The 14,873-nt window shown below is 32.7% G+C and overlaps 1 protein-coding gene across 1 annotated transcript in view; it reads right to left on the reverse strand.

Moving 5' to 3' along the window:
* Window positions 1–14,873, reverse strand: part of CACNA2D1 (calcium voltage-gated channel auxiliary subunit alpha2delta 1) — a 644,980-nt gene that overhangs the window by 16,215 nt on the left and 613,892 nt on the right. The window contains exons 25-35 of the mRNA XM_044679055.1: window positions 11,945–12,032; window positions 11,585–11,647; window positions 10,726–10,829; window positions 10,144–10,230; window positions 8,859–8,926; window positions 8,312–8,350; window positions 6,082–6,153; window positions 5,193–5,345; window positions 4,961–5,013; window positions 2,274–2,329; window positions 1,256–1,385 (exon numbers count right to left, since the gene is read on the reverse strand). Of these exons, the coding sequence (XP_044534990.1) occupies window positions 1,256–1,385; window positions 2,274–2,329; window positions 4,961–5,013; window positions 5,193–5,345; window positions 6,082–6,153; window positions 8,312–8,350; window positions 8,859–8,926; window positions 10,144–10,230; window positions 10,726–10,829; window positions 11,585–11,647; window positions 11,945–12,032 (913 nt within the window). The remainder of the gene's footprint in view (window positions 1–1,255; window positions 1,386–2,273; window positions 2,330–4,960; window positions 5,014–5,192; window positions 5,346–6,081; window positions 6,154–8,311; window positions 8,351–8,858; window positions 8,927–10,143; window positions 10,231–10,725; window positions 10,830–11,584; window positions 11,648–11,944; window positions 12,033–14,873) is intronic.

The raw sequence follows: 14,873 nt of genomic DNA on the forward strand, positions 1-14,873 counted from the left end.
CTCGTTGCTAGCTGAGTGTGCTCGCTGGTGTACGAGACAGACAAGATGGAAGAAGATAGGGACTGGAGGGCATTTGAATAGATTTTTAACAGGCGTGTGGTCGATATATTTTTATCAGCATGGCTTTAATTAAAATATTATTTTCCCTCATAATATCAGCCTTCATCATTTTTAAAAATAACAGCCCTGAATCACTAAACTTAGTGACATAGCTATTGAACATGAGAGGTAGAAGTTTTTCTTATTTCATGATGAGCATTCTAATCAATTTGTTAACCTGCCTCTGTTATTAAAAAAATAAAAGAGAAATAAATACTAGGAAACCACATTTGATAGCTAACTATTTATTTGGCTAGAGGTCTCTAATTGCTATTTTGTTTGGCACATTCCCACCCCACCCCCCAATAATCTCATAAAACAATATGAAATATCAGTGCTCATTAAATAGGAAACATTATCCACCTCCTCTCTGTTTTGCCTATGTGGCTAGAAAGATTACACTTTAATTTGTTTTTCTATGCTATGATTTAAGATAGATACGAATCCACAAATCTCTTAAATGAATGGATCCAGATTAAAATGTTTATATGACATTGGTATCATGTATACAGCAGGCTCTGAGAAATATTTGAAAAACATTTCTTTTTGCTTCACATTTAGCACTACAATCTAAAGTTACTTTTAATTTCTATTATTTTGTTGGAAATATAAATTCTGTGGGGTGTTCTTTTTTCCTCTACATTTAGTGAGCTATATTAAAGTAGACATTTTATAAAATGCTTGTTTCCTCCTTCCAAGGCTCAGTTCAGTTGCCACGTCCACTGTATAGACCTCTTTAATTGCCCTCAACTTCTTGCTGTCTATCCCAAGCTGAAAATGTTTTCTTAGTTCTAAGCTTCTGAGGTAACTTTGTTTGACTCTTCTTTGGCCTCAGTGATTCCTCACCCTTCATTATCCTATCTGTGTAAATATCTTACCTCCCATCCCTTTTGGAAGAAAGATGACTAAAGGTGAGGTCTAAATCATGTAAAATTTTGTGTATATATCCTGTGCCTCCCAAGGTGCTTTGTACATAGAAGATTATTTTAATATATCCTCTGAACTGAATTCTTTTAACTTCCTTTTTTGTAAATTCTCCAAAATAGAATTTCCTGCTTCCATTATTTTCCACAGCTCTATAAAGTGATCCAATGGATAGACAAGAGTTTTCAGAAAATGAGTGTTATTCCAGCAGTATATAAAGAAAAAAAGATACCTGGAACAGTTTCCACAGTCCAATACCCCACTAAATGATTTACTATCATTGTCAAAGAAATACTGAGTTTGTTCAGTAATGCAGCTCTGCTTTGATAGCACAGCAGAAAAATCATCATCATCCATATCCACTGTGAAAAAAAATCATGAGAGGAAAAGTTTTGGTCAGTTGTCTGAATTCTTCATAGAATCATAGGATCTCAGAATTGGAGTGGTCCTTTGAGACCATCCTATGAAAAACTATCAGAATGAAAATCCCCTTTATAATGACTTATAACAGGTGGTCACCTGGCCTTCACTTATAGACCTCTAGTAAAAGAGAATCCACTTCTCCTTTGAAGGAACCTAGTCAATTTTTGAATAGCTTTAATTAGTAGTTGTTTTTTTTTTCTTATATGAGACAAAAATTTGCCCCTCGGCAACTTGTACATACCTTATTTTCCTTTGAGATCAAGACTAATAAATGTATTTCCAATTTCACATACCAATCTTTTAAATTCTTTAATTTAGTGATCATATTCCTACAAGTCTTGCCTTCTCTAAGTAAACACTATACTAAGTCCTTCAAAAGATCCTTCTATATAGAATAGTGTCAAGCATCTCACTATCCTGTTTACCATTTTCCAAATGCTATTTGTTGCTGCCATTTTCCTGTCTGACCAAGAGAGACTATAGCAGAAATATATCCTTCTTAATGAAGCTAAAGTTCACATTGCTATGTTTTTTTTTTTGGTTATTTTGTATTGTAGATTCCTATTGAACTAGCAGCCCAAATCTGCTATCTTTCACATGGACATATTAAATACATTTATAATTGGGCAATATAAACTCATTTAAGTAGTCCATAGAACAGAGACAAGAGTAGGTAAAGGAAGTTTCAGCTAGGTATAGATGAGGAAAAATTCAGTATTGTGCCCACTGAAATGCCATTCCCCCACCCTTTAAATTGATAGGAAGGAGATCTCATGCACTTTGTAACAGAAATAATTTCTTATGATATGATATAGGTTTTGACATACCTGCCTCAAGAAGCCGGGGAAAAGTCAAACTCAAAATCAACTGTTGTAGGATAGACCTATATCATTAAACAGAAACAAAATTTTACTCCATCTAATATATTCAGATAGATCTATAATCTTATTGGTATGAACATTCACTCCAGATAGCAACCCGTTCATTCTTATCTTTCTTGTATTGCTCTTGTTCATTCCCTTCCTCAAATTTGCTCCAAGGAATTCCGCTAATAAACTAAAGGCAGTCTTTGATTTCTCTTTAAGGCATAAGTCTAATAGGAAAGCTAACACATTTTTCAAACTTTATACTTTACTGTTGCTATGTGGCTAGCTCGCAATTTTTTAAATCATATTTTCATTTCTGACACCCACAATTCCTTGTTTACATCATTTAGGTTTACACTATTCGTCTCTCTTGCTTTTGATATACTGTATTATGTTCAATGTTATACAGCAGCAATAGACTATTATGAAGAATATCCAAGCACTTAGCTCAGTGCCTAGAACTTAGTAGACATTTGATAAATGCTTTTTAAATTTTTATATAGTAAAGCTGTAACTATCTTAATTTAGATCTTCATTATTCAACAAATATCGTAATTCCACAGTGACATTCATGACATAGAGATGCTGTTTTATGGGTGTGATATGTTCTTTTGCCAGTTCTTGAGAGGGCAAGCAAAAAATGCCTTTTGGGAATTTTTACTGAAGAGTTATTCTCCTAAAATTTTAGAAAATCTTTGTTAACAATCTAACTCTGTATTCATTGCATCTAGATCAATTAGAGTATAAATTCAGATTCACAATTCAGCTCATAAAATACATGCAGTAAATGCAATTTAGTTCACTGAAATTGACTTACATGTTTTAATAGCATTCTAATTTAGATGACAATCACATTCATGAAAAATCTCTATATCAGTGTCATTCATGATAAAATGCATGATACAATTAGCAAAGCATTGTGGTTCATTGCAATTTTGTTTCTTTGAAGATTTTAGTGGCTATGTGTAGCATCTTTGGAAGACCGTGAATGATTAGAAAATGGACTTGTTTTTATTTTAAGGAATAGCTTAAGATTATCAAAGTATAGAATACTTCCCTAATATCAATCCTGGCCATTCATTTTCTTGTTTGAGTTTATTTTTCATATGTAGTTATAAGCTAGTTTTAATGGGTTGTACATCCAATTTGATATACTAGTTGGACATTAGTATTCCTCATCCACTCTGTGGATTCTTAAGCTGAACTCCTCTTGGAAGTATTGGATTCATTTAGGAGCCACTGTAATATTCTGTTTGCTGGATAAAGATAGCAGGATGTGATCTACAAATGAGAGCATTTGTCAGATTTCACCACCTATAGAATATCTTTTTATTTAGACTTTAGACTGCTTATCCTGAATGTTCATGGCGAACCCTTTTGGTTAGTATATATTGTTTTTGTCTTTGATTGTTGTTTATTTTGTATAATTTTACCATATTCTCGAGATACATTGTCAGAAGAGAATCAACAAGCCTAGACATGTTTTGCTGTGTTAAATATATTTTTTTATAACTGAGAAAAAAGGCAGTAATAAGCAACTTTCTACTTTTTAGTCATTTGTGTGACTATGCCATCATAGTTTAAAGGTTTTTATAAGCATTATGATAATTTATATGAATTATTTTTGTATAGCTAAAATTATAGTTTATTGTATTTAATTATTAATAATTATTTATGATAGTGGGGTAGGCAGGTAGTGCAGAGTATAGAGTGCTGTGATTGGAGTCAGGGAGACTTGAATTCAAATCTGGCTTCAGAGACTTAATAGCTCTGTGATCCTGGGCAAAACACTTAACTCTCTTTGCCTCAGTTTCCTCACCTGGATGAGGAATGAACTGGAGAAGGAAATGGAAAATCACTCCAGTATTTTTGCAAAGAAAACTCCAAATGGGGTCACATGCCACTGGACATGAGTAAAACTACTGAACAACATTTATTATAGTATATTATTATAATTATTACATTATAGTTTATTATAATTTGTATAGCTAGAAAGAAATAAGCAAAATACTGATTATATGTAATATTTGGAGTTATAAGTGACCATAATAGTTAAGAAACTTCCTTTTCTTACAGATGAAGACACCGAGGCCCATCAAGTTTAGCCAGAGTTCACAGAAATATGGCATTAGAATTGAAAATAAAGGACATTGACTCCAAATCCAATCCTCTATTTATTATAGCCTAAGTCTATAAAAAAATTCCCTAAGAGATATGTAGAAATAAGATAGCAGAGATAAAAAAGTTATGTTGTTACAAGTACCCTGAGCAATTAAGGAAAACTATGTTCAAATGGTACAAACAGAAGTTATATCCTGGAACTGTCCTTTATCACAGAAAGTTTTGTGGGCGTCTGTGATGGGAGCTGTTCAAGTGTGGCAAGTATCAGAAGCATGAATATACCTGCACAAGAATACTGAGTAGAACAAACTGAGTAAACTTCAATTTAGGAGGGAGAGGAAGTATTTTCAGAGGACTCTAGTTTTTGGGAATGACTCGGTAACAAAGCCACAAATGATCAGAGAGGATCATCATAATTTTTCATTAATGCTCAGTATGTTAAAATATTTAAAATATATTATGATGTCATTATGCTCTTCTTGTTTTATTATTCATTGGAGTTTTCAACTAATGGAGTTTCTACTTACCATGCAGCAGCAGTGGCCCACCAGCCGATGTTCAAAATATCTGCTATAGATGGCTTAAAAAAAAAAAAAGGAAAAAAAAAAAAAGGACATTTGGTTAAACAAGGATCTCTCCAAGGCACTTAGCAGTGAAGACATTGCTTCCCAAAGCACCTCTAGTTGTTTTTGACTGCACATATAAATATACTTTTAAGAATTTATTAACATTTTGGTAGTTAGTTACTCACTCACTCACCACATATGATGAACGATTTCCTGCTCCCTGTTTTGGTGCACTACCAGGGTCACAAACGGATTGATAATCATAGGATTTGTTAAAGGCATACACAGACACATTAATGAGGTGTCTCATCAAGCTTGGATCAATCTCTCCAAAAAATCTCCCAATCTAGTACAGAAGAAGGGTGAAATTAGGTTCAAACTACTTAGCCAATTAATAACATCTGACCCACTACAACTAGATAAATTGATAATAATTTAAAAGGCAAAGGAAACTAGAGAGTTTTTCTTTTTAAAGCAGTTAGTAGTTTTGAGAAATTGATATTACCTTTTACTATGAAAAGAAAGCTACTTCTTTCCCTTTTGTTGGTGGCTAAATAGCTTCAAATTAAACATAAATAAAAATAATAAACAGAAAATATAAACATGCTATTTGTATTGTCAGGCATGCAGCAAGATAAACAAGATTAACTCGAATATGTGAAAATGTTCAATCTATTTTTTACTATTATAACAATAAAATTTCTTTGCACATTTCAATTTTACATATTATTGACATTATTGGTAATAATAATAGGTCAACACTTATTAGATAAACATAATCATTGAATCATAAATAGGAAAGCATATTTAGGTCTTCTATCAATCTAAAAAGTTCTCTCCACTTATACTCATAAAGCTATTATAAACCTACTTGTTCCTGGGGTGGAAGTTTCAAATGAATAAATAGTAATTATGATTTTGTATTTATTTTGAATTTTGTATTTATTTCTTAAGTTACCAACTTTCTAATCATTTATGATGGAAAATTTTAACTAATAGGAATATTGTCCAATACATTAAAGTAACATTTTAAATTTTAAGCAGTGGCTCAATATGCTTATCCATCTACATTATATTCGTACCTGGTTAGTATCTTCATCATGATTTGACATTAAAAGGAATCCTCCATCATCTAGAATTACACAATCCATTACCTATAAAAATCCAAGCAGAAGTGAAATTTTAGAAATGCTTCAAACCCTGATAGGGTTATTTTAGTAAATAACAAAGATAACGACAACAAAATAGGAAGAAAATCCTGAAACTTATTTTTTTCTTTTTGGTTCAACTGATTCTGATTAATGTAAATTGCTGATACACAGAGAATCCTAATACTGCAAGGGACTTCAAGACATTATCTAATTCATTTTCTGGCATTATGGAAGGTAAGCTTATTTGTAGAAATAGATGGGAGTTTAAATGATAGTCTCAATTTTTTTTTTTCCTTTTAAAACCCTTACCTTCCATCTTGGAGTCAAAACTGTGTATTGGCTCCAAGGCAGAAGAGTGGTAAAGGCTAGGCAATGGGAATGAAGTGACTTGCCCAGGGTCACACAGCTAGGAAGTGTCAGAGGCCAGATTTGAACCTAGGACCTCCCGTCTCTAGGCCTGGCTCTCAATCCACTGAGCCACCCAGCTGCCCCTGATAGTCTCAAATTTTGAAAGGATCCTTAGTCTGTACTTGAGCAGGAAATCCTTTTGCAATATCTTTAATAAGTGGTAATCCAAATTTCATTTAAAGCCCCTCATAATACTATTTCTCAAGATATCCAGTCCTGCTTTGAGATGACTTTTATTGCTTTGCTTTGTTTTCAAAATAAATTATATTTTTTCTCTGGACAAGCATTCATATACATGACAATATAAATTTGATTAAAAAAAGAAAAAAATGAAAAGTTAACATAAATGAAGTTATTTGCATATTGCTAAAACAAGAAGTGAATGTATCAACTTTAATAAGGTAGAAGCCAAAATTTTCATGTTTGTTTCTATGAAGCCTTCTGAACTTAATTTCTATGTGTTTAATTAACTTTTCTTGCTGGATTTTGTTTTCTTTATTACCATTATCAGTGGTGTTGTTTTGTTCATTTAGATATACTTTTATTTCTTGGCATTATTTAGTTCTTCCCAAATTTCCCTGAATTTTTCATATTCATAATTTCTTATGCTGCAATATTCTAATATATTTATTTAGTATATTTAATTCATTTCCCAATCTTTAAGTCAATAGTTTTGTTTGCATTGTTTTGATAATGCAAAGAATGCGTTTTGGAGTATTTTTGTATCATGATTTGATTTTAGGTCTCTAACCTACTTGGGGTAAAATCCTAATAATTAAATCATTAGATATAAATATTTAAAAATTTTTATTAATAGAAAATTCATTTCTTAATCTCTTGAAATATGACTTCATATCCCATAAATTGACAAACTGTTTTTGCCAAGATTGTCAGCTCCTTTTGAATGACTAAATCCATTAGCTTTTTCTCAGTTTTCATTCTACTTAATAAAGTTGTTTTTCAGTGTTCTTCACTCCAAACTTTTGGCTTCTGAGTCACCATTATCTCCTGCTTCTCCTAGAAATCCAACAGTCAATCCTAAATTGTGAACAGTGTACTTGACCTCTTGTATCTCACATGCTCTTAGTTCCCCTCCACTCCCCTCAAAACCTACCCCTACATATTTTGCAGATGAGCAAACCTAGGTAATTTTTATTTTTACATGGAGATCATGCCTGTCTTAAGTTATATTGGTTAACCAAACTGAAAGAATGATATATTAGATGGTGATCATCTCAATAGAAATAAATGAGTTGAAGAAGGGTTACCTGGGTTGGGTAGGAAAGATAATGAGTTTTATTTTGCACTTATTACATGTGAGGAGCTTATGGGCCTTCCAAGTATTGATGTTAAACTGCACCTTAGGTGATAGAGAAGGCTGAGCATTACAGTTTGGGGAGTCGTTTGGAATCATTGAACTCATGGGAATGGATGGTTTTACAAAGACAGAAAAGTAGAGAAAGAAAAGAGCCAGAGTCTTTAGGAACACTTCTACTTTGGGGAGGTCAAGAAGGTGATGGAATAGCAAAAGGAATGAACTAATAAAGAGCACTCAAAGAGGAAAGAAATTGAACCAGGAGGTGACTAGGAGACAAGGGAGGGAAGAGAATCCATAAAAGTTTATACATCCAAAAAATAAGTCTTTAATATAATGACTTGGTCCTATTGGTGATAAGTCTATCTTAAAGAAATTTTATATATGGTTAGCAGGTTACATGGCTTGAAAGATGGTTATTTTCAAAAGTATTCTTACATCACTGTTTCTTTTGCAATCACAAACTTGACCAGCACACTGTAAAAAAAAAAAAAGAACATCATCATCATATCACAGTGGTTTCAAAACCAAACCAAACCTGAAGTCCCTTTTTCCTTAATATCCCTATAAACAACCATGTTAGAGTCCAAATGAATCTGAATTCTTTATGACAAAACTAAGAAAGATTATGAAAACAGAAGGGCTTATGCTATTCCTGTCTAATGGGTAGTAGAATACTATATTTATATATTTTAGTAATAAAAGCAATTAGATTTTTTTATGGTCTACAACATGCTTTTTATACTTTAATCCACCTAGTAGATAGACATTGAGATTTAATAAATATTAGTAGACATGGTCAAGGAATCTAGAAGGGAAGGGAATCTTTAATCTTTTTTTTAACCTTATGAATCATTTGCCTAATTAAAAATTCTAACGGGTAGAAAGAAAAAAAATTAGCCATTGATTTTAAACTAATTTCCTATGTTATTTTTTAAAGGTTGATAAGCATTCCATTATAACATTAAACAAATCTGTTTCTTACCGGATCCCTTATTGAGGCCTTGGTGAAATTCTCTATCCAGGTGTTAACATCTATTTTTATTCCAACAACTGAAAATAAACATATGTCCATTCATTAATTTGTAGATGCTAAGTTCTTCCCTATATCCTTTTTTCCCTAGTTTTATCCTAATTAAGCTTCTGTTGCTTTTTCCTATCCATTACATCTCTGAAATTATCTGACAGATAAGCAAATAAGAATTTGATTATATTCATATATACCCTGGAATTTTCATTTTTCTCTAAATTAAAAAGTTTAATGGGTCTTGCAGCCAGAAACCTTTGGTTTCAAATTTACCCTTTAATGTAAGCTCAGACTCATGCATTTCAACTGAACGAATAGATGAGCAAAAAAAAGTTGCAAGTTGTATTGGATAAAGAATTGGTTTTAAGAGTCAAAAGAACTGGGTTTAAATCTTGTCTTTGATACATCAGTCTTTGGGACCCTACGTAAGTCATTGAGCTTTTCAGTGCCTTAGGTTACTTTTTAAGGCTAAACTTCTGGGCAGTTATAGATCTGGATGTTCACACAGAAGAGTTCCAATTCAGTGTAGCAATGCATTCATAGGTCCATTCCTACATACCCCGCCCTTCTCCCGATCTATACATAGGGTTATCACTTGAAAAAACAAAGTTTGAAGACAGTTTTTGATTGAATTACTTCATTGCTCATTAGAAATGAATTCTAATTTATACCAAGGGAAAATGCTACATATTTGTTACATGTATTAACTAGTATTATAAATAATGAAATTTATTTATGGTTAGGACCAGTCTTGAGTAGATAACTTGATAACCACCAGACTAATATGACATTAGGGGTCTTGTCTTTTCCACTGGCTAGACCACATTGGGGATTAGGTGATTATCTTAAATAGAAGTAACACATTAATTGTGAAAGTTTTTTAGGTCATTCCCTGAGAATCGAGTTTGATAGGAGGAAGAGAAGAAGGATGGAAAAAACCATTAGGGTACTCTACTAGGTACCCAAAGTGGTGAGTGTGGATGTTTCATAGGGTATAGAAACAGGAACCTGAGAGAAAACACAAATTTTACTTTCTAAGTTTTACCATTGATGTACTTTGATGACAATGTGACCCAAAGAGCAATGATCTCATAATACTCTCCAGTTTAGGAAATTCCATTTAATACATGTGGGCTTTATGATGACCTGCCCATTTACACTGGACAAGGAATTACCAATGATAATTTTATTTTCAACTTTATTTTAGTGATATGATACAAAATTAAAATATATTTAGCCTTACCTGCAGGTTTAAGGAGTTTTCCATCAATGTATATCTCCACAGCCTTGCTTACCATAATCCCTGATTCATAGGAACTTGATCCACTTTCTAAAAGTCAAAAAATGATGATAGAGGAAAAAAAAAGTTTGTTAACCTGACCAATATGTGACTGGTTAACATGTTTAAATCTTTCAATACCATTTGCTAGATAATGCTTCTCTTCCTACAGTCTTGGAAAGAATATAGAGAGATCACTATGCTAGGGCTTCAGTGAGCATATACTTATTTTAGTTCACCCTGACATCTGGATTATCTTGCTTATTAGTTGCTTGCACTGATACTTAACTGTCCTTTAACTCCAGTGCCACTTAACTATCCACTACATTTAACTCTTCAGAGATTATTCAGTTGGAATATTTTGTGACCCATCAGTCCATATAGTACATAGGTATGTGGAGCACAGGTAGTGGAAAGAGGGCTACTTCTGGACTCAAGAAAACTAGGTTTTAATCCTAGCTCTGATACTTACTATCTGTAGATATGTGGCACCACATAATCTCTAAAATTTTTCCTGCTTCCATGGCCTATGTCTCTATAACTTACTGTTAAAGTAGGGAGCAGTGAAAATATAGTTGTCATTGTCCAGACTCCGTTTATAGAAACTATCTTCATATGTTTCTGGATTTTCTTGCCAATCTTCTCCAGCCCTAAATATTAAAGAAAAAGATTATCTTAATGATTTCAGTGTTGGGGCTACTCATTGCCCCTGTGTTGGGGCTACTCATTGTCCCAGTCCAACTCTAATGAGGAAGCTTTGACCTGCCCCATTTCCATCCTGGGCTTATTTATACATCCTTAGATAATCCCATTCCTTTGGGGCTCATGGTAATGCCCAAATTAGTGGAACACCTAATTGGTTTAGCCCACTGAAGCTTGGAACTCATAGAGATCCACTGGCCTTACACTCCTTGGCAGCAAGATGAAAGGTGCAAGTCATCATGCTTAATCACTTTGACTATTTAAAATACTTTATAAAATTTTCAATCTGTCTGTACAAATATGTGTGTGTGTGTGTGTGTGTGTGTGTGTGTGTGTGTGTGTGTGTGTGTGTGATTATATTTCAGAAACCTCTGAGGAAGTTGATAGTAACTAATGTCCTAATTTCCATTCAACTGTGGTAAGTGATATAATGTGGACATGCAGAATCTTTATGTAGAACTAGTTTTAGACTGTTTCTACACAAGAATAAATTCCACTCAGGAAACAAACATTCCTAGGGAAAGGTCTCGTCACTGTATATTCTCAGAAAGAGAAGTTAATTTGATAATGCGTGCATGTGAAGTTTTAGGAAAGTTAAAGTAGTCCACTATCTATTGAAATATGATGTACTTCTTTATAAATTTGTTCACATACTTAGCGCTTTCCTCATCATTTCATTATGAAAGATAAGACACTGACTTACTCTTTGGGGTATACTCTGGTAATTCCACCATCAGTCACAACAAAACGAGCTTTTACTCCCTTGCTACAACAAAAGACAGAGAGGGAAAAAAAAGAGATTTGAGAGAAATTATATATTTACTAGAATTCTGTAAGGCATATTGTGAGTATGCATGCACTCATTTTATGTAACACAGAAAATGGGCCTGTTTAAGCTTCCACAAATGTTGAATAAATCTCTATTGTTACTTTGGGGTTTTTTTGGACATAGAGCAATTTAAAAGTCCAGCACTAAAATTTATAAGGCCTTACTGCCAAGAATTTTATAAGTCCACACGAATGTGAAGAATGAAATTTCAAATAAAAAGGAAAAAATACTTACAGGTTTTTCTGCTTACTCCAATGATTTTGGACCAGCTCATTCGTAAAACCAGCATCCAGCAATACTCTATTGATCATATCCACATTACCTAACAAAGAATATGTATAACTCATCTAAGATAACTTGATTTTGAATTAGGCTACTTTTGAAATATCACACATTTTCTCCCATAATATTGAGTGCCACAAATTTATGGATAATTTTATATAGTTTTACAAACATTGCTATTTTTATTTTATATTATTTGCTTTAAATTATATGAATTATTTCACTATTGTGTATTATCTACAGAAAGGCAATTAAAAAAAAGTAAATAATGCTCTTGTTTATGTTCTATAAACACTACTTCATCATTTGCAGTTCCATAATATAAGGCAGATTAATTGAATTGATACTCTAATTTATAAAAAAAATTGACAATGATATTATAAAAGAGTGAAATTAAAAAAACACAGTGTAAACAAATTCAGGTAAAATACAATTTAAAGTAGCAACTTTATACATTTTATAACTAGGTAGAGAGGTAATAAAGAAATTTAAGAGTTAAAATATCTGTGATTTCTTTATTATCTTTTTAACCAAATGCTGCTTTTCTTTCTTTTTTAAACCCTTAATTTCTGTTTTGGAATCAATTCTAAATATTGGTTCCAAGGCAGAAGAGCAGTGAGGACTAGCAATTGGGGTTAAGTAATTTGCCCAGAGTCACACAGCTAAGTGTCTAAATTTGAACCTAGGATTTCCCATCTCTAGACTTGGCTCTCTATCAACTGAATCACCTAACTATTCTCTCAAATACTTTCTGAAAATCTTTAAAATCAATAGATAGTTATGTCAAAGACATGGACAATGGGCAAAAAAAAATTAAGACAAATTATATTAAGAACTCTTCATCATCTGATTATATTCCCAGTAAAATTTCATATAAAATTTTTCTTCCTCCTTTTTTCCTTTTTTTTTGTTTCCCACTACAGAATTAAATTTCATATAGATCAGTGGTTCCCAAACTTTTCTGGCCTACTGCCCCCTTTTCAGAAAAAATATTAATTAGCCCCTTGGAAATTAATTTTTTAAATTTTAATAGCAATTAATAGGAAAGATAAATGTACCTGTGGCCATCACTGCTTCCCTGGATCATTGCAGCACCCACCAGGGGGTGGTAGCACCCACTTTGGGAATCACTGATATAGATTAAGGATTTTTGACCTATATACTAATGTTCACTTTAGTTTCGGCTATTTCTGTTTGCTTAAGGTAGAATATATAGAGGGGGAAAAAAGCAGAAACAATTGAAAGAACCAAATACTGAAACTCACTATGGCACCCCTAATATGTCATATTGAGAAAGTAAAGGGTGGGAGAGAGGGGAATAGTTTGCTACAAATCCTTTCTTATCCCTTTTATTCAGGTGTATGTAAGCCGTAAAAAGTAGTTCTTTTCCCTGGGTCAAATGATTTATTCTATAGAAATTTAATGCTTCTGATATGGGCAAGGGATCAAAAGATTTAAAGTTAGAACAGACTTGACTCTAATATTCTCATATTATAGATGAGGTAATAGGCCTAGAAAGATTAAGTAACTTGTCCAGGGTCACCCAGCTAGTAATGGTCTGAGGCAAAATTAGAATTTAGGTTTACTGTAGCCCAGAACTAAAGAACCACTTATATGAGTACAAAGCTGATTGGGTAGCAAGTGCAAAGCCAGTGACTTAATAATTTGATCAATTCCTCATGTGGTTCATGGCTGAGGTATAAATCAATTCATAGGTTGAATCTTCATTTGTACTCATTCCTAGACAAAGAGCTGGGATCCCTTGGAATTTTTTTGATCATCTCCTCTTTGTTTTTTGTTTTTTTTTTTCCTCCAGTGGAGAAATTAATCTCAACCCAACTACTAAAAGTCAAACTTTAAAAAAAATTTTTTTTGTTGGTTTTTATAAAGGTGTCTTAGACATAGAGTTTTTCTCCAGAGGACTAATTGTAACCCTATATTAGTCAACTCTTCTGTCACTCAAGTAAGTTTTTTCACTTTAGGAAAGACTCTATTTGGAAAATCATTAATATTATTCATAATGCAAATAAAATTCACAGCAATTTAAAAATTTATCTTGTGTTCTAATTTTTCTACAGGCCTATAGTTTTCTATTCACTGATACTAAATGTGACCACTGTAGTTGCTAACTCTCACCCACATGCACAGAGATTGTTAGCATTGTTATTTATTGGAATTTTTCTTGTCCTACTCATTTCACATAAATAATATCATTTTTATACTGGTTCTGGGAATTGAGGCATTCTGTAAGTCATTCATTCTAAATCATAAATATCTGATATGGCAATTATAGAGACATTTTCATAGGTCAATAAATTAACTTTAATAATAAATAAGTTGTGTGAGAATTCTACACCCACTGATAAGGTTGTTCCTGTAAAGTAATTTAATATAGCAAAATAAAAATTTACTGCAATGCTTAAAAAATGTCTTACTCATCTACTTTTCGTTGACTATTAAATTGCTATCAGTGATGCTTTTTATAAAGTCATAGCTATACTTGGTTTATTGGTCAATACAATAAGACATTAAGGGAAAATAAGTATAGAAGATTGTATCATTAAAATTGCTAATAAAAATATAATCTGTTTGAAAAAATATTTCATACAGATTAACTCATTTTTTAAACAATTATATGTTCATATTTTTACTTGTCCATATGGTTGGCTGGCCACAATTGCTTTTTAGTTTATGTTACTAAATACCAGGAAAGCACATTCAGGAATAGTAAAAGTAATGCTGCTGAGGTAGATGGCAGCAACTGTGTCTCTTCTCTTAGAGCTTCAATCCTTAACTGTAGGCCTAGGGCCATGGAGTTTTGTGGTGCGCTCGCTCTCTCTCTCTCTCTCTCTCTCTCTCTCTCTCTCTCTCTCTCTCTCTC

This window comes from Gracilinanus agilis, chromosome 5 (genome assembly GCF_016433145.1).
Source record: "Gracilinanus agilis isolate LMUSP501 chromosome 5, AgileGrace, whole genome shotgun sequence".
NCBI lineage: Eukaryota > Metazoa > Chordata > Mammalia > Didelphimorphia > Didelphidae > Gracilinanus > Gracilinanus agilis.